The 22,752-nt window shown below is 42.0% G+C and overlaps 1 protein-coding gene across 15 annotated transcripts in view; it reads left to right on the top strand.

Annotated features, from left to right (window-relative positions):
- Nucleotides 1-17,065, top strand: part of LOC309713268 (calcium/calmodulin-dependent protein kinase type II subunit gamma) — a 41,529-nt gene extending 24,464 nt beyond the window's left edge. The window contains exons 12-23 of one of the 15 annotated variants that reach the window (XM_082544767.1): nucleotides 279-321; nucleotides 1,115-1,177; nucleotides 3,748-3,788; nucleotides 4,546-4,629; nucleotides 6,473-6,517; nucleotides 6,665-6,719; nucleotides 6,925-7,005; nucleotides 9,540-9,680; nucleotides 12,043-12,118; nucleotides 12,227-12,321; nucleotides 13,103-13,339; nucleotides 14,482-17,065. In XM_082544767.1, coding sequence (XP_082400893.1) covers nucleotides 279-321; nucleotides 1,115-1,177; nucleotides 3,748-3,788; nucleotides 4,546-4,629; nucleotides 6,473-6,517; nucleotides 6,665-6,719; nucleotides 6,925-7,005; nucleotides 9,540-9,680; nucleotides 12,043-12,118; nucleotides 12,227-12,321; nucleotides 13,103-13,335 — 957 coding nt within the window. In that variant the 3' untranslated portion in view covers nucleotides 13,336-13,339; nucleotides 14,482-17,065. The remainder of the gene's footprint in view (nucleotides 1-278; nucleotides 322-1,114; nucleotides 1,178-3,747; nucleotides 3,789-4,545; nucleotides 4,630-6,472; nucleotides 6,518-6,664; nucleotides 6,720-6,924; nucleotides 7,006-9,539; nucleotides 9,681-12,042; nucleotides 12,119-12,226; nucleotides 12,322-13,102; nucleotides 13,340-14,481) is intronic. The other 14 variants (XM_082544774.1, XM_082544778.1, XM_082544775.1 and 11 more) reach the window with 14 other exon arrangements.
- The last annotated feature ends 5,687 nt before the right edge of the window (nucleotides 17,066-22,752 follow it).

The raw sequence follows: 22,752 nt of genomic DNA, 5'->3' as shown, positions 1-22,752 counted from the left end.
CACTGATGCAAACTCATGCCTCAAGTATCAGCTATTTTGTTTTGCCACATCATTTAAATTAATTTGCATAGAGGAATATAGGGCTTTGAGATGTGAGAATGTACAGTTAAAGGTGCATCTCCCCAGACAGCATACAAGGTTTTTTTTTTATTTTTTTTTTATTTTAAACATTAGGCAGAGTTTTACAGACAACATTAAGTAAATAAAGAAAAACGCCATGCTCTCATTATACCTCCCCTCACTTCTCTCTTCTCCTTCCTCTCCTCCTCCTCCTCCAGGGAGCCATTCTCACCACCATGCTGGTGTCCAGAAACTTCTCAGGTGGGTGTGCCCTTCGCCCTCAGCCTCCCACGCAGCACATGCAGAGGGAGTGGAGGAAGGAAAGTGGATAGAGTCCTCTGCACCTTTTTTAACCCCCCCACCACACACGCACGCTCACCCACTCATTCTCAAAATAACAATGTTTTTGTGTGCGCCCAGGAGTTTGCTTGCTTACAACATTAAACTGAACTGAAACACGAAGCTTCTTTGTGATATGATAGAAATATTGTATTACTGAATTATTATGAGTGCATTATCATGTATGTTAGCAGCCTAAAATTTGATATTCTGTCATAATCTGTTCCAGATTATATGTGGGTGCCAGTTATGTCCTTGTCTGTGCTAATGTATCTCTCCCTGTGTGTATGTGTGTGCGCGCGCGTATGTGTCCCTCTTTTCTGCTGCCCATGGAGCATGTTTGAGAGAACGAAGCCTAGACTTTAATGAGATTTTTCTTTTTTAATGTTTGGGGGAAAGTGTGGTGTTATAAAACCAGGTGACTATTAAGATTCTGTGTTTTTTATCTCAGCCTGCTGAGAGTGACTTGTTTTCGTTGAAGCCTTGTTCTCAGCCTTTAAGTAATTGGTCAGTCGATGGCTAATGATTTCAACCCTGGGCCTAGGAATCCACAGGGGTGCACGTCTTTGCTTTGGCCCGTTTGTATCAAAGTCTAAGATGCATCTGGGCTGTAGCCAGCACCCCCTGTAGCTTTCTCGGCCCATGACTGAACAGCATGAGATCGACCTGCATAATTTCCTTAGCCCCTCCCAACTGTAGCATTTCTATCCAATAGTGGGCCGGCAGCATACCAACTCTGCTGCTGCCGCCTCCTCCACGGCCTCACTGGCTCAGGAAGGTACGTCCCAGAGACACGCCCATCCACTTCCTCTTTACATACACAACTATTTTCTTTCATGGGACAGGGTTGGCCCTCATCACCATTCCCCAAATCCTGCATGCAGCCTTTGCAAGCATCCTCATCAACATACACACCCACAAGCATGCATCCCCTCACAGATTTTTCTCATTTAGGGGTATTGTGTAGCAATCATGTAAATAAGCTTCACTTGAGTTTACGTCAGCCTGCACTAAAAAGTGCTTTTTACATTCACACATCAGCGCCATTCAATCGTGACCTCGTAACCCACATTTCATCTTCACTTAGTTATGGCGTCACTTCCAGCAAGCTCCATCCTGACCTCCAGCTGACCCCTTACGTCTCTGTGCTCGCACAGGGCGGACTGGGGCAGGGGATGAGGAGGGGCATGTATCCTGGGGGCGGGAACTCACATTGCAGGGGGCCGGCAAGAGCTGGGTTGGCGTGCTGCCATCGTCAGACCTGGGTTTGATGGGACAAAGGAAGAAAGTTGGATGTTGAGGAGCTAGAGGGGAGAATAACTGAGACGGAGGATGGGAGTGCTGACTTCAGTGCCGCTACTGTTGAAAACATCACCGTTTCTTCCTGATGAATCACTTGAGGTTAAAGGCATCCCACGTCTCAACTCCCCCTCTTAAGGTCTGTTTTAGTACTTTCAAAGCAAAGTTCCCCCTTGAGACAGGAACCCCACAAGCTAATGTGGCAGCAAGTCTGCCACATTAGATCGAGGGATTGTTTTGAAAGTATTAAAATCAGATTTTCCTCTCATCCTGCCCGGTGGAGATGGGTGGTGAAGGTCGGCGATTCCAATGGTGGCTCCATGGATTGAGTACATTAGAAGCAATGTAGAGCAGACTGGATTCTCTGTCTCCCTTTTTAGAACGGAGGATCTTTTTTGCTCTGCAGTGTCTATACACTTCTCCATAGGATCTGTTTGTAGGCAGGATAAAGGTAAAATGTTTATGGGGAGATAACTTCACCTGAGACACCTAAGGGGAGGCGGGTGTTAATCCTAGGATGTGTGATTGGTGCGCTGAGATTCGGGGTGCCTGTGGTGCTTTAATTGTCAGCTAAAGCCCTCCGAATGCGGGCTCCTTCACTGAGACTGGACCAAGTTGCCTGTTTTGTAAGTTTCTGTAAATATGTGTGACATCATCACTCCAGATTGGACTCCTCATCTCTCCTCCTTTTAAGTCATCCATAATCAAGATTTTTGTTTTTTATTTTCTTTTTCTTGGCTTTTGGCTTTTGGTCCTCTGATGATGTCACTCATCACTGCAAACCTATAACTGCTTCCTTGCACTTCTGAGTATTTCTGAGGCAAGGCTTGGCCGTTTGCTCATGATGTTTCCTTTTAATGGCATTATAGCAGAATGTGACAGAAGTGTGAGTTTGAAGCATCTCTCTGTGTTTCTAATTCGGTTTTTGCCTTGCTGCCTTTCGCATGTGGGTGTCCTGTGTGGTTAATTCCTACAAAATGTTCTCGGGAGACACACCTTCAGATGCTTTCTAACACATTTTTCCTTTCTCATCACCGAGCTAGAATCTTGCTCGAGTGGTGAAGCCCTCCTCCTGTGGGTCACCTTGACCTCTACCCATCTTGCCATGTTAAATTTGTGCTAGAGAGCATGTGAACGTGGTAGTCCCATGCTGTCACATTAGCACCCTGGTGACTGCTTGATAGAAGATGTAGCCAAATGAAGAGCAGATGTTTGCACTGTGAACAATCAGCTGTCCTTTATCTAGTTTTTGAATGAAAATGAAAACTGGAAATTAAACTTAAATTTTTTTTAATTTTTTTTTTCCTTTGGATGCTGCATGGCCAGGCCAAAGTATAAGCTGCTATCAATGCAACAGCCAAGATTAGGGAGCATGAGTTTTCACTTGATATTGTTTGCTGCTGTAAATGCTGTGCCCCTTATCTCTCCTCTCATGTATTGAAATACTAAGCCCTCTCTTACAACCCTCCCCCCTCTTCCCTCCCCCTCTATCCCTCTCCAATTTCCTATTGGAAGGTAAGAAACTCAAGATAAGATTTTTGGAACCTGTGTGTGTTGGTAGAAAAACAAGAGAAAAGCAAGCAAGAGAGAGTTGAGAGCGTTAGACTGAGAGGAAAAGTGACTGGAGCCCTTAAAGGAAATCAATGATTTACATTAACCTAGCTCATCACTGTCAGTCCTGGCGGCAGTTTGAGTCTGGCCATCATTCTCTTTCTAGATCTGCTGGGGTCTTCCAGGCAGGAAATGGACTGAGGAAGTTTACTTTGCTCTCAGGTTTCTCTTATATCCCCAGATGGCAATGAATGGATTATGATGTGAATGGGTTTTGCAGTGTAGCAGCCTGTACAGCCAAGGGGCGTAAAATGCCCGAGAAATCCATTAAATGCATGTTGTGCTTTGGAAACATCTAAGCTTACTTTGTCACAGTGACTGAGGTGTTGGGGATTCATAGATGTAACGTAGGTTAGAGGTACGAACGAACTATCATCATCAGTAAATCTTAACTTTTCTACCTGTTTCTCTCCCCTTCTATCCTCCTTTTTTCCACAGCATGCAAAAGTTTACTCAACAAGAAGTCAGATTCTGCTAAGGTAAGGTTCTCTTCATCACCTCTCTGCCCTCTTTTGTTCTGCTACATGGTGTCCTATCTCTCCTCTGTCAGCTGACCTCGATTTTCTGCCTTCTGTTCTTTTTCTGTCTTTCACAGTCTTTCTTTTGCGCACTTTTCCTCCTATTATTTCAATGAATATCTTTTGTTGTGCAGTAGTTATTTTTCATTTTAAGGTTGTTGTTTTTGTTTTTTTTCGTTTTCACATTGGCCTTGTTTTATATCTGCAGAGGAGTTTCTTTCTATGGCGTGTTTTTAGATCCCATAATCCTGCAGTCCTTTCCACAAGTTTTTAACCTTTTTTTTTTTTTTTTTTTTTTTTTTAAACCAACGTTTTCACTCATAATTTATAAATATTAGTTCCGTAATGCTGGTTTTATTCTTTCACCTTTAGTCAGTTTCAGTCAAATGTCTGCTGCTCTGTTTCCCAGCAATCTCCATCAGCCTCTGCTGCTATTAAGCATCTCGCTCCCCACTCCTCTTTTTCTTTTCTGCCCCAGGGGTCACTCTGTGTAGTTAAGTGGGAGCGGCATAGAGAGTTAGTGAGGCAGTAAAAGGGATGATCTAGAGGCCATTCTGTGGCACTCACCCTCTCATTTACCCTGTTAGCTCTCAATAGCCCGGGAGCTTCCACCAACATTAGCCCCGTTTCCTGAAAGGCGTGTTTCAATTCTAATGCATCTTTCTCTATGTGTGTGTGACGTATGTGTTCACTTTGAGTGTTTGCGTTCTCGTCCCAGCCTTCTACCAACAACAGTAAGAACAGTATAGTGAGCGCCATCAATGCCCTGAAAGACACCAACATGGCAACGAACGCACAGATGGTACAGTAGGCCGCCGCAGTGTCAGCCCTGCCTCTTAATCCCCCCTGTCCCCTCAGTAGTTGCATAGTAACCCATTGGGCCTCATCCTCCATCATCTGCTTGTCATCCTTCATCTACCACCCAGGAGATCTTGCTCTGTAACATCCCCTGTCCCAATAAGCTTACCAACCGTGGTGCACGTGTGCTCCTGATTTAGGTGAAACACTTTTGGAAATTATTTAAATTTAGTTAAAAAAAATCTAAACATGTGCACCCTGTCAGCCACAGGAGCATGACCTTGTTTGCAGGACTGTGTGCACCTAAAGTGGCAGCTCGTAAAGTTGTCGAGACCCCGTTTGGAGACCTCCACCTGTTAATATCAGAGTACAATTCAGTCCTATGTAATGGCCCCCATGTTTATATCTCTATATAATCCTCAATCGGCTACTTTCTTATCTTTTTCCCATCCTAACATCTTTCTTTGTCATTACATATTTTAGCCAGCTGTTCTTTGTCATTCTAACCTCGCACCATCCATAACATCCCCATTGACATCCTCATTGTAGTGAAAAACTTGACCATTGTGCTCCAATCCAGCACTAGCATGCTGTGGTTTTGAGAAGCTTTTACTAGCATGCATTAAATTACATCTTGTAGTGTTGTGGTTGGATAACACTGTCGGGTTGGTTTGGTAGTGCTTCTCAACTGGAGGTACAGGTCCCCAAAGACACAAATATTATGTTTAAAAAACCGTCTAATAGAGAAACTGATGATCAGCTCAAAGAGCAGTTCCCCAGTTATGTAATGCATACACGGTAAAACTACACGGAGCCAATCAACCTACTGTTAACCTGCAGCAATTATCATGAAATATTACCCGTTTAACTGAGCAAAATCTGAGCAGCTTCTCATTCTCGAGGGTTTGTAATTATGTATTTTTTAAATATTTTAAACTGAGTAATAATAGTTAAGCTTTTTATTTATGGATTCGCACTCAGGACTCAAAAGTACAAAACTCCTTCCGTAAAGTAATTTATGCATTTATTGGTTATATGAGCAGAATTGAAAACAAACAGAAGGACGGACTGTGTGGTGAAAGGAAAGAAGCTCCGTCCTGAAATGGGACAGAAACAGTTGCCAGATCTTGTGGTACTTCTGGGTGCAGCCTCGGGCGTTGTATTTAAACTGTTCCAGTTTAAAATGGGACGTTAACTCTTTGACCCAGTGCTTGTGGGACTGTGGCCACATTTTCTTTGCTCTGTGAAGTCTCGGGTCAAGTATCAGGTGTCTGTTTTGAGGTTATTTAAAAGCTAACAGAATCTGCGTCTTTTTTTTTTTTTTCCAAAGTAATATTTATGATACTTTCACACATAAAACAGAAAACTGCAGCTAATGCATTTAATTCTCCTAACTGTGTTTTGTAAAACAATAACGCTGTATGCTCTCATTATCTCGGTGTAGTTCCAGTAAAATCTGATAAATGATAACAGACCAGAAATGATGAGGCTATTAATTGATTGAGTGAGCTCTCAGCAAATGATTCCCCTGTGTTTCGTCTTCTCTGAGAGCATCTCTGTGTTTAGACCAAACAAACATCTGAAGATGTTAGTGTGTGACTAGCGTTTGGGGAAATTACAAACTCTTTTCTGGCGTTTTATAGACGAGACATTCATTAGTTACAGCCCAAAATAAGTGTCTCCTCTCCATTGCCACGGGCACTCTTGAAAGTTTTGGATCCACTAGCTGTTGTGAAGATGTTTAAGTTTTGGCTGAGGTAAAAGATAAAGGGGCCCACTTTAAATCCAGTTGAGAGGCACTCTTTGAGGACAATATTTTGGACTAACTGTTTTGTTCTGTATCGCAGGAATCTCAGAGCACAGTGGTGCACAATGCTCCCGATGGCGTCAAGGTGAGATGTATGTTTTGTGTTTTGTTGTTTTTATTTCTGTCTGAAAGCCCGACGCAGAGCATCACACGCACCTGATGGGCTCGATCCTGCCGGATCCTGGCAGCGTTTGATTTCAGCATGTGTCTGTCTCTTTCCTCTGCATCTCAGGGATCAACAGAAAGCAATGCCACCAACGACGAGGAGGAAATGAAAGGTAGGAAAGGTACTCCAGTGTTTTATTCCCTTTATCCTGTTCTCTCTTTCTGTCTCCCATTTAGTGAGTTTTTTTATTTATTTATTTTTGGACTGTACTGACTGGCAGGTGTGCTGAGATACGACGCGTGTCTGTCACACTTTTGACTGTGTCTGTTGTGTGTGTATGTGTGTATTTATTGTGTGTCTGGCTGCGTTTTGTATGTGTGTTCTAGCGGACAGTACGGCGCTGAGTCAGGGCAGCGCTACAGAGGAGATGCCCCCACTTCTGCCCTCACCTCAAAGCTCACCTGCCAGTAAGTTTATCCATGGCAACCGGAAAGCTATACGGGCGCCTCTGGCCAGGACATAACACCCCCCCCCAACCCCCCTCCCTCACTCCCACCCTGGCTTTCTGTAGTCACCAAAAATAACGTCTTACATCTCTGAGCCCCCACCCTCACTCTGATCCACCAAGCTTTTTTTTTTTTTTTTTTCTTTTAGGGTTCCCACTGGTTTTAGATTTTTGAAATGATTCACCTTTGTTTGGCTTTTACAAATTTCTGTAGGTTAATTCCAGTTTATTGCATTTTTTATCTTAGTTTGGTAGTTTTAGCATAACGACACCATTTGGCCATCTTGTAGCAACGGCTTTCCAATTAATGCTGTGTAACACGGCTTAAATAATCAGTTTTTCAACAGGATCATGGGGACACGACAGCACTACCTTGCTCTGAAAACTATTATTTTCAGTAGCATTTGCTGCACATTGACAAATGACAGATTCCAGTAGAAACAAGTCATTGAATTAAATGACAAATCTTTATTTCCCCAGTAGCAAAACTATTTCTTGGACTCAGGTTTCCATTGAGACGTTTCAGTATTCAGATAATTAATAATTAATTAATCTTTCATTCACCGTACCCACAAATGCACAAAAGAGTTTTCCTCCCTTTTGCTCTACTCTGTCAAGATGATCCCAAACTGCTTCAGTCATTTTAAAAACAGTAAACGGGCAGATTATAAGTGCTTCAAGCGAAGTCTTCTGACTGTGACCACACGATCAGCATCATGTTCTCTTCGAAAACCACCAAATCACTAAGTCACTGCTTTACATCTTGGGTAATCGGTCAATTGTGTTTTTGGCCTATTGGATTTCACCTCAACAGTGCCACTGCATTTCCAGATATGAGCAGTTAGTTTATATGCAGTCTTATTGAAATTAAGTTGTAATAAACTGGAATAATCTTTCAGCAGTTATGACAAACATGCTATTTGTTTGGGTTTTTTTAAGCACACTGACTGCTGACACACTTCCTGCTCTCCATTCTTGCTCGCTGTGTGAGAGCAAGGCAACACAGATCTTGTGTAACTTCTAATGGACACTTTAAGGGGAACCTGTTATGCTCCTTTAACACGATCTTGTTTTTAATGCTTTGACTCTACTAATGTTGTTTTGTGTGATCAATAGTTCATTTCAACCCCCCTTCTTTGCGCTAACTTCTTTCTGATTGGCTGCCCCTTGCAAACAGAAGGTTTTGAACAGTGGACGGTGGGGACGGGTGCATCAGACGACCGTTTTAATTATGTTTTTGATATCATCTAAAACCAAGAGTAGGAAAAAACGTATAATTTATTCTGGCTATATGACACTTTGTTTAACATGAGCATCCACTATTGTAACAGACAGAAAATGAGGAAAAGCATCACGGTCCCCTTTAACATCACTGTGCTCTGATCAAACTTTTAAAAAATAACAGACCTTGTCTTATGTTTCTTTTCTTCTCATGTTAACTCTAATAGTGGAAAGTCATTTCAAAAACACAGATTTTTATTGTCATCGGGGCCACTGTGGGAACCCTGAAACGTGTGTGTGTGTGTGTGTGTGTGTGTGTGTGTGTGTGTGTGTGTGTGTGTGTGCGCGCGTGTGCGCGCGTGCGTGCGTGCGTGTGCGTTTCTTTTTTGGTGATGGCTACATCTATCCCCTTGTCCTCCTAATGTGACGGCTCCATCTGGAGGAAGTCTTGCTTACCTTGCGGCTGATCGTCCTAAAGTAGTCGCCCAGTCTCACAGACCTTGCAGCCTGTCTGACTTCAATGGAACCTTGCACGCCATAGAGCGTCACGTCCTCACACTTTCTCAGTCTTCCTGTATTCTTTTTTTTTTTTTTTTGTGTGTGTATTTTTATCTTCTAATTTCTTTTCCATTTCTCTTAATACACCATTCTTCACCAATCAAATTTTCTCTATCATCTTTCCTCTAGTCTGTTGACCTCTTCTCTTCATCCTCCTGCTTTTGCAAGGCAAACTTGCACTAAAGTACAATCTAATCTCTCCCCCTCTCCCTTCCTCCTCCTCCTCCTCTTCTAACTTCTTTCCTGTGTGCATTTTCCACTCCTGCCTTCCTTCCTGAACATGCTAAGTTTCCCCACAGGCATAACTTGAGCAAATAACAAACAATGGCTTCGATCGTCTCTTTGCTCAGTGCTCCAGTTCATCAGAGGAGGCTTAATGTTAATGTGTATTAGCGTTATGAGTAGAGTAGATGTGAGCAGAGCAGGCATTTAACTGACTTCCACATCGCACAGCATCACGATCAGAGCGGCACTGATCTGGCTTCCAGCTACCACCCTGTCCTCATGTCACCCATCTGCATGTCTGTCATAAACGCAATGTTAGCTGTTTCTTTCTTATTCTACCAAATGTACTAACCCACATCACCTTCATCAACCTTTTTTTCCCTGCATGAGCTAAATGTGTGCGCGTTATGTGTAAATGATCATATTTCTGTCATTTTTGTCTGTTGTCCATCCACATGTTTTTGTTTGTTGACCACCCCTTGTGTGTTTCAGTTCCACCGCATGACGTAAAGCGCATTGCATGGAACAGCACAGGCAACAGCTCCTACCCCGAGTCTGAACTCTCACAGTCATCCATACCTGCCGCTCCACTAGGGAGCAACACTGTCGCTGCTAAAAGCAACACTAAGCAGAGTAAGAACACATCCGCACTAACTGACTAACTCGGTTTTCCCTGCCAGCGCCTCACTGTTACCTGCTGCTCGCTGAAACTCTGCATTCCTTGAGTGTGTTAGTGTTTTTTTTTTGAGTATTTATTTATTTATTTATTTTTTAAAGCTGGTTCTAAATAAATTGTCTGGTCGCCAGTTTTGCTTCTTTACAGTTAACTTGTCTTGATTTAAGTTCCATGTTGAAGTAGTGAAGGCCGATGAGCTTAAACACCCAGATCAAAAATCCGAAGTAAAGCCTGATTTGCAACAAAACGATGACAGCAAGACTAAAAGAGAAGATTTCCAAAGTTGATAGTGAGACCTGCTATAATGTGTGGCTTGGAGAGGGTGACGCTAACAAAAAGAGAGGAGGCAGAGCTGAATATGCTAAGATTTTCATTGCGAGTGACTAGAATGGACAGGATTAGAAATGAGGACGTCAGAGGGACGGCTCGGGATGAGCTGTTTGGAAATGAAGTTAGAGAGGCGAGCCTGAAATGGATTGGGCATGTGCAGAAGAGTGATGGTGGCTATATTGGAGAATGGAAGGAAGAAGGTAAAGAGGAAGCTGCAGGGGGTTTCATGGATGTAGTGAAGGAATACAAGCAGAGAGCTGGTTTAACTTTAACCATAGTGTGAGATGGAGGCAGTTAATCTGCTGTGGTGACGCCTAAAAGGAGCAGCTGAAAGAAAAAGAGGTTATTCTGGTTTTGTTGCCCTTCTGAGTATTTCAGGCAGCCAGATGGTGTGTGTGATTAAAGGTGTGTTCATGCCTTATTATTGAAGTAATGATACAACTTGTCAGGTGGGGGAAAAAAAGACATTAATGCCCCCTTAATTCAGTGAATCGCGTCAGAAAGCTGTCTTTAACGTCACATGTATAGAAACATGCCAGATAATTTACACCAGTAGTAGATGGCAAGAACTTTTATAGCAACTTGTATTATTAAACTACAATTTCTTAGTAATAATCCCTGAAATCGTAATAGGCAGCCATTAGATATGGCAGTGATTTTCAAATTATGTGGGTGCACCATAGATGAGAAAAACATGGAAAATGAATAAGATGAATGAATGAATATGATTTTAATTTTCACAGCAAAAATAAATGTGAATTTCCCAAGTGTCTGTCATGCTGATCTTTATTTCACTTTTTACATCATTAGTAACAGAAATTGTGGTTTTTGAGGTGTGAATTTTTTTTTTTTTCCCTGAAGTGGGGCATGCAACACAGTTTTTATGAACTACTAACATAAAATGACCTAGATAATACTGTAATACTGTATAGTAGCAGTAATCCTGACAATGCAGGTGAAAGGATGTTTAGCAATTATTTACTAGAAACCGTTGATATTTGTTTAAGTGCTCCGAGTAATGAAATAAAACTTCGTTGGAGTGTCTGTATTGTTTCTGCTTTTCATCTTAAAAGTAGAAGGAACAACTTAACAACTACGTGAGTCAAGATAAGCTGTAGCGCTCATGCTGATTTTAATAACCAAGCATGTCGTCTGGCCCATCAGTGTGGTTCACTGATGTGTTTAGAAATCAGTAGAGCTCTTAAGGCACAGAATAAAATGCAGTGCTCTCGGTTTATTGCTGGTTTTAGTGTTTTTCATAGAATTTGTTGACTACAAGAAAATATCGCTTGATTGATTTTGTGGAGAGGAGGGTTGTACCACGTGTAATCTCTTCATTTGGTTTTACTGTTACTTTAAAAGTGTGTGAGGCACTTTACACTGAATAGCAACTAGCATAAATAAATGGTAAACTTGTAGGTTCATGGCTTGTTTGGTGTGGAACAGATGTTAACTAAGAACATATAAAGAAACTTAAAGAGGAAAGGGATTGAAGTTGATCAGACTGATACTGTTATCAGTTCATGGAATAGCTGAGGGAATAAAACCATCAAAGTCTGGCAAGTTTGCTCACTTGTGCATCTAACAGTTGGTCATAGCAGGAGAAAGCTAAGTGGGCCTCGAGTGAGGAAGGCTGTGATCTCTACTAGCAGAGTTGTTGCTTCTGTTTGGTTGGCAGTGTGTGCTCACAGCGGAGAGTCGTGTTCAGTCAGTTGTTGTGTCGTAGCAAAGGCGAGAAGCTGAGCGAGAGACAGCGATGGGGGTCGAGCTCCGGTGACGAGGCAGCTTTTGGATCCGGGCGACCAGGTTAAAGAGGGGACTTGAGCCGTAGCCACAGAGGAAGAGCGCGTGAAGGAAGGCAGGAGCTGAAGCGATGAGACAAAATGTCATTGTGCAGAAACCCACCACACTGTTATTGTCTCACCTTCCAACTGGCATCTCACCAGCTGCCATCTGTTTGCCTCTTTCTGTCTCTTGTTCTGTCTGCAGCTCGTAAACAGGAGATCATCAAGATTACGGAGCAGCTGATTGAAGCAATCAACAATGGAGATTTCGATGCCTACACGTGAGTACAACTGTGTGTAAAAGTGAAAAGCAGCAGATGCTTTCTGTGAGTGAAAACGAGTGCAATTTGGTAACAGGCTCATCTTGTTTTCGTTTTTTTCATGTTCAGGAGGATTTGCGATCCTGGACTCACCTCTTTCGAACCAGAGGCTCTGGGAAACCTGGTGGAGGGCATGGACTTTCACAAATTCTACTTTGAAAACTGTGAGTCTTCTTCTTTACTTGCATAATATACCGTTTATTTTAAGGGGTTTGAAATACCAGGCAAGTTAGGAAATAGCAAGAATAGTTGGCAGTGTGGATAAACTCCACTAGTGTTACTTTCTTTTTTCTTTTTTTTTAAATCAAGCAAACAAACAAATAACAGAAGAATACACTATACAGTATTAGTACCAGGCATTAAAGCATGTAGTGAGGTACACTGTAGGCTCCTACAGGTAAAGCTGGCAAGTCTGCTAACTGCACAGTTTATGGGACGAGATGTTCTTCCAGTAATAGCTGAATTGTTCCCAGTGAATGTCAAAGAGTCAAAGAGTATTTTTGCTTGGCCGTCAGTGTGAGTTAATCCTGTGGTGTCTCTGTATCCAGTGAGGGCTGTGATCCATAGACTGTAAGTGAAATATGAACACAGCCACACTGAAATCATGTATGCGTGAGAAGGTGAAGGGCTAAGCTTTGTTAGCATGGTGCATTCATGGACTGTTGCATCACATCAACACAGAAAACTGACATACACATAAATGACATTCTGTAACATAAAAAGACGAGAGGTCCACTGAAGTGACTTGAATAGTTTCAGTGAGCCAAGCCCTTAATATTTACAGTTTACGTAAACCATATTTATGCCAGGCTTAAATATGGTTGTTTCACCTTTTAACGTGAGGAAACTTCAGGTACGACCCGATTATGGATTGAAGGAACTGCAGCTCATTTGTCATGCTTGGAGGTCGCTGCTGACCATGGACATATCTTCTACTTTGTGCAGTGTTGAGCAAAAACAGCAAGCCCGTGCATACCACCCTGCTCAACCCACACGTGCACCTGATCGGCGAGGACGCCGCGTGCATCGCCTACATCCGGCTCACACAGTTCGTGGATTCCACCGGCCGCCCCCGTTCCAGCCAATCAGAGGAGACCAGAGTGTGGCATCGCCGCGATGGCAAGTGGCTTAACGTCCACTTCCACTGCTCTGGAGCGCCTGCTGCACCACTACAGTGATCAGGTACACATCCTTAGTCCTCACAAGAGTTTTTTTTTGTTTCTGCATTACTGGGTTAAACATGATCAGTTACAGAAAAGTCTAAATAGTCCACAGGAGACAGTTTTAAATATTTAAAATATATATATTTTTTAACATTTTTAGTAATGTTGAGACATCCCATTAGTCACATCCAGCTGGGAATCTCTGCTGCAGGCAGACCAAAAATGCCCCCTAAAACTACCCCTGGACCCTTGATCATTTTAATCTTGTATTGTTTTTCCCTAATGTGACTTTATTTAGTGTATCTGATATCACCAGGTTGGTGTTGTTTCCTCAACTTCAAATTAATGGTGCTTCATGGACTATTTCAACTGGCTTAAATAAGGCTTGGTTTGGTGTTATGGGATGGAAGGAAAGGAGAAAAGGTTAGAAGGGAAGGAAAGAAGGAAAACTGATAGGGATGAAAGATGAAAAGAAGGTAGAAATGAAGTTTTGGGAAGAATTGGGAAGGAAGATAGGAAAAAAGGAAGTGATGATGATGGATGATGGAAGGGCTTGTTGGACTATTATTCGAATTTTTATTTTTTTAATCATCAACCGTTATCTGTGGCCATTTTCCTGCCCATCTGTGGCCAAACTCTTGAGATCAAGAATCTGGCCACAGATGGGCAGTGACAGGAAAAGCTGAAGCTCCTGGAGAAAACTAGCACAAAGTAGCACACGCCTCCAGTCTAACTCCACGCTAAAGGGCCCTATCAAGGTCCAAACACAGGACTGTCTGCTGTGAGGCAACAGTGATAACTGCTGCGCCACCAAAATGGCAAATTTAAGCAAAAAGAAGAGAAATCTGGGTTAGATTTAGCCGAAGATGGTTATCAGTAAATCAGATGCTTTGACAGGAGTAAGAACTTAAGTTAAAGAAAAGCCTTTCTGGCAGAAAGCGTTGAAGACACACCTCCCTAGGTTGCAAAAATGTGATTGGTTCATTTCAGTCATAGTCCTGGAGCAGCACTGACTGTGATGTTGTAAGAAAAACACAAACTTAGTGAAACAACAAAAATAAGAACCAGCAATAAACTCAAACTATTCTTGGAACTGTTTACATTCTGATGATTCCAGCTGTGGTACCAACCTATCCTCTCTCCTCTCCCCTCCCCTCCCAGTGGTCCTGAGCCTCCAGTCTACTGGAGTGTGTGTTTTGGGGGGCAGTGTTTTTTCAGCGAGCGTGTTTAAGAGGTCCGTCCTCTGCGTGGATTGGCTAGTGCCAGGAGCCCGGCCGGGCGAGATCGCATCCCTCTCCACGATACCAACCAATCCTGTCCCTCCTTTGACCTGCTGGGGGCTGGCTGAACACAAGACTCCGCCCCCATGGGATGATGCATGCATCTGGCGCCTGATTGGAGGGCGCGTCTTTGCCCTCTGTCCCTCCCCTGGCAGCCATCTTTTTTCTGCCCGCGCGAGATGAGACGTCCTGGGGGAGCAGAGAATTTACAGTTGAACTTGTGACAGTTTATGAGTATGAGTTATGAATATACTGTGTAAATTATGACTAGATGTACCAGAAGAACCACCAAAACCCAACCAAGCATTTATATTCACTATCTAATAACGGAGGAACAGGGAGGAGTGTCAAGTTAGCAGCTGAGATTTTGGTCACATTAGGGATTACTGGGTAGAAACTGCTCACTACCTGGACTGTTGCTGTTAAGATGTAGGGAGATTTTTAGTTTGTTATTTCCCCCACTGAATTTAAGAGGGAAAAACAAATCAGGTTGGCTCAGTCAGACAGTCGATGACCAGAGAAACTTGATATCAAAAACATGACGCACCAAAGTGTAGAACTTTAGGCTTTTTATGTGTTTGTGTGCTTGTTTAATTATTATTTTGTTTGTTTGTTTGTTTGTTTTTTCACCAGAACGGAAACTGTGTTATTGTGGGGGTGGGGGGGTGGTATGTGTTCTGTTGCATTTTTAGCGTCCTGATCCCTTTTGCGTTCCTGTGAATAACCGGAGCCTTTTCGCTTCATTATGTTTTCTGGCTCCTTTTTAAAGCAGCTGAGTTTTTGTTGTTTTTTGGTTTTTAAAAATGAGGGATTTTTATTGTGCAAATTTAAAGCTAACCTTAGCTGCTAGCAGGTTCTGTTATGTCTATATGCAGTGGAGGGAGAGAGTGGGCTGCTGCTGCCACCTCTCCCTCATTAATCCCTTCCCGCCTCTCTTCTCTCTTTTAACCAGTTTCTTTTTTAACCTTCCCTCCCACGCTGTTTCTCTGCTTTCTGCAAGGCCCTGGTTTGTTTATAATCACTGTGTAAATACAGTGTATGTATAGATATATGTAGAAAAGTGTAATATATGTACATGTATCTAAGAGACACTCATCCTGTGCACTTGGGCAGTGGGAATCACCCCATGACCTCTGTGACCTCCCCGAGTAGATTAGGAGCAACATTTGTTGTTGGGTTTTGTTTTCCCCTGTAATTTAAATTCTCCAACCGATCACGACAAACATGAATACACACGCTTGTATAGGCTACCAGCTTTAGATCCATGGCCGTACGACTGTTTTTTGTTTGGGTTTTTTTTTTTTTTTTCGAGACGGGGAATAAAAATAAAAGAAAAATAACAGGTTGAAAAGTAGTTTGAGCACCCCTCCCCCCAAATTCAGCCTAATAGATGCATATTTAGATATGAAGACCTTCATAATAGTGTCGTTAGTCCTGATCCCACAATGCTGTGAGCCATCTTTTCATATCATATTATGCACACGCGCACGCCTGGTGGTGTTTTTAAGCTGTGTAACATATCCACACCGCTGCTGCAACCATCGGCGCCGCCCTCGCCGTGCTGCTTAATCGTCTCCATCCATGTGCGACAGTTGTATCCGAAACCGTCCCCACCCCCCAACCTGCAAGGTGCCCGCCTCCCCCTCCCTCTGTGTTCAGACTCTGCTCTTGAGATGTTTATTTGTACCTCTCTCTCTCTGTTGTTTCCGTGTTACTGGTTTGAGTTCTTTCGTTGTTGTTGCTGTTAACTTTGTCGTTTTGGTAATTTGCCGATCTGCCAAGCTGGAGTTCTGCACTGTCCCTCGCACACAGGAATTTAAAAAAAAAAAAAAAGGGGGGAAAAGAGGGAAGCAGTAAAGACGAAATGAAATGATAGATATTGATCAGGACTAAATTATTTATTTATCTAATCTACCCTTGGTGGTTTTAAATCGTGCCTGCTCAGTCGGGAGGAGTTTTGAGAAAGTTCTGGTGTGGGCGTGCAGGTTTTTGGGACCTACACATGTCACGAAGCAGAGCGGGAAGACCTAGTTATATGCATGTTTCAGTTACACATTTCTACCATGTACCTACCGGAATACGGATGGAGCTAGTGTTAATATATGATATTTGCATCTTTTGAAATATGAATTTCCTCCATCCAGAATGTTTAATAGGTGACATGAAAAATATTTGAAAAAAAAGCAAAATTTAAAGAAAAAAAATAGATTCAGGAGCCGTAGCTTGGTATGAGGCCCTCGATGTTTTCCCTGCGTTGTAATGATATAATATTGGGCTGCGCTTTCTCCCCAGCCTTCACATGGATGCTGGAGTTTTTTTGCATGATCATGATGTACAATGAAATACAACCATGAATTGACGACTATCAAGTGTTTGTCTGAGTGTTAGTTGGTCTTCATCATAGCTTTGTTATTCTTCAAACTTGGATCTTGAAAGTATTTAATAAAAATACTATTTCAGCACTGGTTTGTCTTTAGAGTCATTTATTGTCGCGAGGACTTTCACCGAGTGCTTCAACACAAGCCGATGTCAATACGATGCACTCATCTGTCGCTTTATTAAGTACACCACGTTAGTACAGATGGATTCCTGTCCTTTGTGGCAAACATTCCTCTTAGATTTTGGTCCATATTGACATGACAGCATCACACAGCTGCTGCACATCTATGACGATTCTGGTGACTGGAGGCTTGAGTACAGTGAACTCGCTGTCATGTTCAAGAAGTCAGTTTGATATGATCAAAGCTTTCTGACATGACATGTTATCCTGCTGGAAGCGGCCATCAGAAGAAGGCAACACTGAGGTCAAAGGGATGGACATGGGGTATTCTTCGGTATTTAAACAATGCTTAATTGGTATTAAAGCCCCCAAAAGTGTGCCAAACTGCACACTACACCAACACCAGCCTGAACTATAAGTACAAATTAGGATGGATCCAATTTTTACACCAAATTCTGACCCTACCATTCAAGTATTACAGCCGAAGAGACTTTTCAGACTGCACAGATCAGTCTTATATTGCCCAATTTTGGCAATTCAGTACAACTTGTAGCCTCAGCTTCCTGTTTTGTTTTAGCTGACACGACTGGCAGCTGGTGTGATCTTTGCTGCTGTAGCCCATGTGCTTTAATAAACGTTTGATGTGTTGTACGTCCAGAGACACTCCTCTGCGTACAACAGTTGGAATGAGTGGTTTGTGTCTAATCTGGCCATTCGCCTCTGAGATCAACAGGCATTTTCACCAAGAGAGTTGCCACACACTGAATAGTTTCTTCTTTAATCAGACTGTTATTTGTAAACCTAAAGATGGTTGTGTGCAGATCAGGGTAGACCACTTAAATCCTTTCTTTTCCTTTCTGATGGTCAGTTTGGACTTCAGCAGGTTGTCTTGACCAGGTGTAATGTGCTAAAATGCGTTGGTTTGCATTGGCCCCAGTGGGCCCCAGAGGATAATAATGCTATGCTGTTGACCTGTTTTTCATTCAATTCAACTTAGATTCTTTTTTGTTGCTATTTTTTTTTAACCTCATGAAAGCCACTGTCATATGGAAACATTTTTGTCCTTTCTCTTAAAAAGAAAAAAATCTTAGTAGAAAGGTATCCATCGCTTGCACTCCATCCATTCCCAGACAGAGGAACCTGCCAAAAACCCTTTGTTTACCCAGTGTGCTTTCTGTCACCATGGTCACTCATACTTGTCCTGAAATCACCAAATTTGGCGCTAATAGAGATGTAACACACTTTGCAGATTATGTAACACTGCAACATTGATTAGCTATGCTGAAAATCTCTGCTCCCATACTCGCTTTTGGGGAATTTTAGGAAGGATACTAGTTTGTCCCAGGCGATGTTAAGCAAGGAGACACTGGCTTGCTGCAGGAGGAAGATTTTGATTAGAGCAGAGTTAAACAAACTGGCAGTAGGTTGTGTGTCACTGGTTGGCAGGATGCACTGAGCAACAACAGCTGGCATAATATTTGCCCTCTGTGCAGGACTGTCATCGCATCACGAATTCAGATTAAGCCCCGAGTAACACTGCAAAGCCTGCAGGCCATTAACATACATACAGACTAAAGCAATCGCTGCTCAACAGATAGTGCAGCTTCCCTTCTCACCACTTCAGCCTTTACCGTTTTCCAGTGGTCTTATTTGAGCCGAACACTGAAGTGTTGAGTAATGATTCAGCTTCATTTAAAAAGGTTTTTTGCTGTTATTTATGATGGTCCCGGTTATTTTAAGGGTCTGGCTTGTGTGTGTGTGAATCTGGGATGTAGGACAGCTCCCCCCGGTTCCTTTGCTTTCTGTGTGATTAATGAGAAGAGCTCTGCAGTTGGTTAACTTCCACACTTATAGTTACTTTATCAAAGACACAGAAAGGGAGGAACTCTGGAGGGAATGTGTCTTGTTAGCTCTCTCTGACCTCTGACTTTTTAGTGCCTATGAAATTGGGAGAAAAGCCAGAACAAGTCTCCTGAATGTAAATTACTTTTGACTTTGAGGTCTGAAAGGACTTTTCCCCGTCTTTCATTCTTTCATCTCAGAGTTTGTAAAAGTCTTTTCAATCATGCTCAGCTTTTGTGGCAAGGTGATCCTGCAAAATGCTTGTAACTACTTAAAAAACATCATATAAAATCACACATTTGCCACCGAGGCGTGCCGGTATCCAGTCCACAAACCCGCTCCACCCATTTCGGTTGTTGTCAGCCTCGCACAAACAAAATCCCTCAGCCTAAGGTGGTAACCACTGATGTCACTACCACTAGAAACTCACCAGTGACTCATAGATACAGCCCACAGATTCTATCCACTGTGAGTTTATTTGGTTAGTTTGCAAAACTGGAATCGTTTTAAAATATAAGTTTTAAAAATAATAGTGAGAAAAGAGCAAATGTCCCAGCTTTCAACATCAAGTGTCCAGGTGAAATATGTGTGCTCACTGACTGCAAGTCCCAAAAGTCAGCACATCAAAGAGTACAAAATGCTTTTAAAGTTTTAAAGTGCTTTTAAAGCATTTACTGGGGACAGTTACAGGGACATAAAAACTGAAATTTGACAAAAACCACTTAAAAGGTTTGCTGACTTCACCCCAAAATAATGTTTTTAAGCTCTTTTTAACCCCTAAAAGTTAAACTTGTTCCACTATCTTTGCTGTTGCAGAGTTCTCTTTTAGATTTCAGTGTCTCTGGCAGTACAAAAAAAGCAAAGTTTCAAAGGCTATCACAGGAAACAGCACAGCTAAGGGGGGGGGAGTTGTATGTGTGTTAGAATAAATTCAGTATCTTCACACTATTCACTCCAAATCTTTTGTCTCATAAAGCTTTTACAAAAGTCCTTGAAGCCCAAAAACTGTTAACAACGCATCAGACCATTGCATCATGCAACCATGAGCATCAGCATTGCAGTTTATTTTGTGTTATTCCTGCACACAGCACCCCGATACTATATATCCTCTCAGGTGTTTATTCTTGTCTAGATGAGCCACACCACAATGTAAGTTTACTAAAACATAAAGTGTTTGAACATCTGAACATATTACCTTAGGTCTGACAGGACTGAAATGCCCACTTTTGAACCTTAATCCTGTTAATGTGTAGAATACATATCTTGATATTAAGCTTTTACAAGGATTATAGCCATAGGATCTGTGCTACAGGGTAAATATGGGTCGAGTTCTTCATTCAAAGTCTAGAATGAGTGCAAACACGCTCCGTCCTGCTAAGCAAGTCCAGAAGAAGGCTGCGATTCTTGTGCAACCTGTGGTCCACAGTGATCTTAAGATTGCACAGCATGTCTTTCTCTTCAGGCCTTCAACCCTGTGGAGGCTCCAGGTGACTCTCATACAAAGATGTCAGGCGTTCATGGAGAAATTCTGTTAACCTGCTTGCAGTTTGCAAACTAGCAGTGGTCATTATTGTCCCAGCAGGCCTCACAAAAGTTGAGGAAACATTGCAACAGACATGGGCTCAGTGAAGACCTCAGAGGTTGAGCACTGAAACTGTTCTTCACACCAGAGACTGCTGCAGGAAGCCATGGCGGCAAGCTTACGTAAACCACAATGTTACTTCCTGGAAAACAATATCAGCTTTTGTTTTTCATCTCCGAGCTCGTGTTTTCTTTGCCCTGATACTCAAACATACTGAATAAGCCAGATTAACTTGGCTCTAATCTTTCAGTTATCTTGTATCCTACCGAAGGCCCACATAACACTATTCACTGGCTCACACAGATGCATCCACTCACCTGAGGGTATGAATGCAGCCCATACACGTGCTCTGCAAGCTTAAATTAGAAAATGACACAGCAATTATCCGTGTGCACGCACCACTGTGCGCTGTTTCTCTATAGCTCATCATTATCTGTCTGAACTTTTGCTCTGGTGTTTGTGTCAGTATTACCGCTGCTGACCCTGTTTTAGGCAGATGTTTTTATGTACCATTTATTTCTTACATTTGACAGATTTATCAGACAATTTAAGTTGTGTTACTTGGAAAATTCTTTTTTTTTTAGTTTGCATTATCTGAAGGGGTTTTATCACAATTTTCCTTCATTTCGATCATATATACACTCATCTGACACATTATCGACCAATTGCTGATCAGATATCTTATCCTCCAATCAATGCATTTACAAATGTATACAGTAAAGATATCCATCCTTTTATAACTACCAGAGTGCATTTGGGATGTGGTGGGATGGGATCAAACATGTGACTGCTCAGATGCTCAATTTCACACTTTTTTTTCTATTCTTGGCTTTCTATGACATCAGAGGGAGGGGATTTCCCTAATATGGTCATCTGCTGTTTGTTAGTGGCAGCCAATCAGAAGAAAGGCAGTTTAAAGGGAGTGGAGCTAAGGCAGAGGACCCAGTACAAGTTAAATAAGGATTATTTTGAACTATAAGTCAGATAAAACTAACTTTTTTTCTAGGTTTTTTTTTTGCATTGTGGTATAAGTACCCTTAAATGAGAATAAATTGTACTATTTCATCCACGTCTGAAATAAAAGGAATAAAGGGAACATTAAGGAAAGGTTACAAGAAGACAAACAGTGAGAAAGATAAAAAGCAAAGATTTTTTTATACACTTTAATGTTAATCCGATATTCCCAGCCCAAATTCAAATTTGTATCCCAATAATCGCATCCCATCTTGTTCAAATCATTAGCATCATTAGTCAGATTTATAAATAATTAGCCTTGTCCCAACAAAACCATCTCAATTATACTCGTTATAAATCACTCGTTCTACAGTTTTCAATAGTCTGTACAATCCAGTCCAGCAAGGGTATCCTCTGATCCCCTTTTATTTCAGAGGGGAGCCCATTCCAACAAAAGAAGAGATTAACAGCGCTCATGGGTGACTGAGAGCAGCAGCTAAGCAGATTTACTTTTCAATTACTTGGACGGTAGAAACGTTTTGTAAGCAATCTCACCCCCCCCCCCCCCCCCCTCACCCCCCCAGTTTATAAAATCCATGTTTCTAGTATGGAAACCAACCAAGATTATTAAAATCAGAAAGATTTTCTTGTAGTTTAATATTTCTTAGTGGAAAGTGTTGAGACAATATAATCTAATTCAGCGGTCCCCATCAGCGGGCCACAGACCGGTACCGGTCCATCAGTCATTTGGTACCGGGCCACAAAGTTGAGGCTCGGGTGTAAAATTGATGGTTTTCGGGGTTTTTAATCGTTATTTTTTTATCGTTAGCTCGGTTTCCCTGGGTCTTTGTGTGTTATGAATAAATCTTCTTTTTTTGGTACCGTTACTGCTTTTATTTTGTTGTATTTATCCGCGACACCTTAAAAGGTCAGTCCATGAAAATATTGTCAGACAAGGTTGGGGATCGCTGATCTAATGGACATGAAAACATAGACTGTAAATAAAAGATGGACAAAACCACTAGTTTAGGTTATTTACAATTTGAATTTTAGCATTTTGGCCACATTTTTCTTTTCTTCTTGGCGTGAGAAGTGCCCATGTGTAGAATACAGTCAATAAAAGTAACCAAACCACCGTTTCAGGTTCTAAACGTGTTAATTCACTCCCTTTCAGAGCCTCAAGTGGTCATTAGAGGAACTGCATTTTTTAGCTCTTTTCTTGTTTTCTGGTGCTAAAAACAGAGACGACAGCAACACTCACTTGTTCTCAGCAG

The sequence above is a fragment of the Aulonocara stuartgranti genome (assembly GCF_965226115.1).
Source record: "Aulonocara stuartgranti genome assembly, chromosome: 8".
Lineage (NCBI taxonomy): Eukaryota > Metazoa > Chordata > Actinopteri > Cichliformes > Cichlidae > Aulonocara > Aulonocara stuartgranti.
Note: the sequence above shows the minus strand (reverse complement) of the source record. Positions and strands in the feature narration are given on the sequence as shown.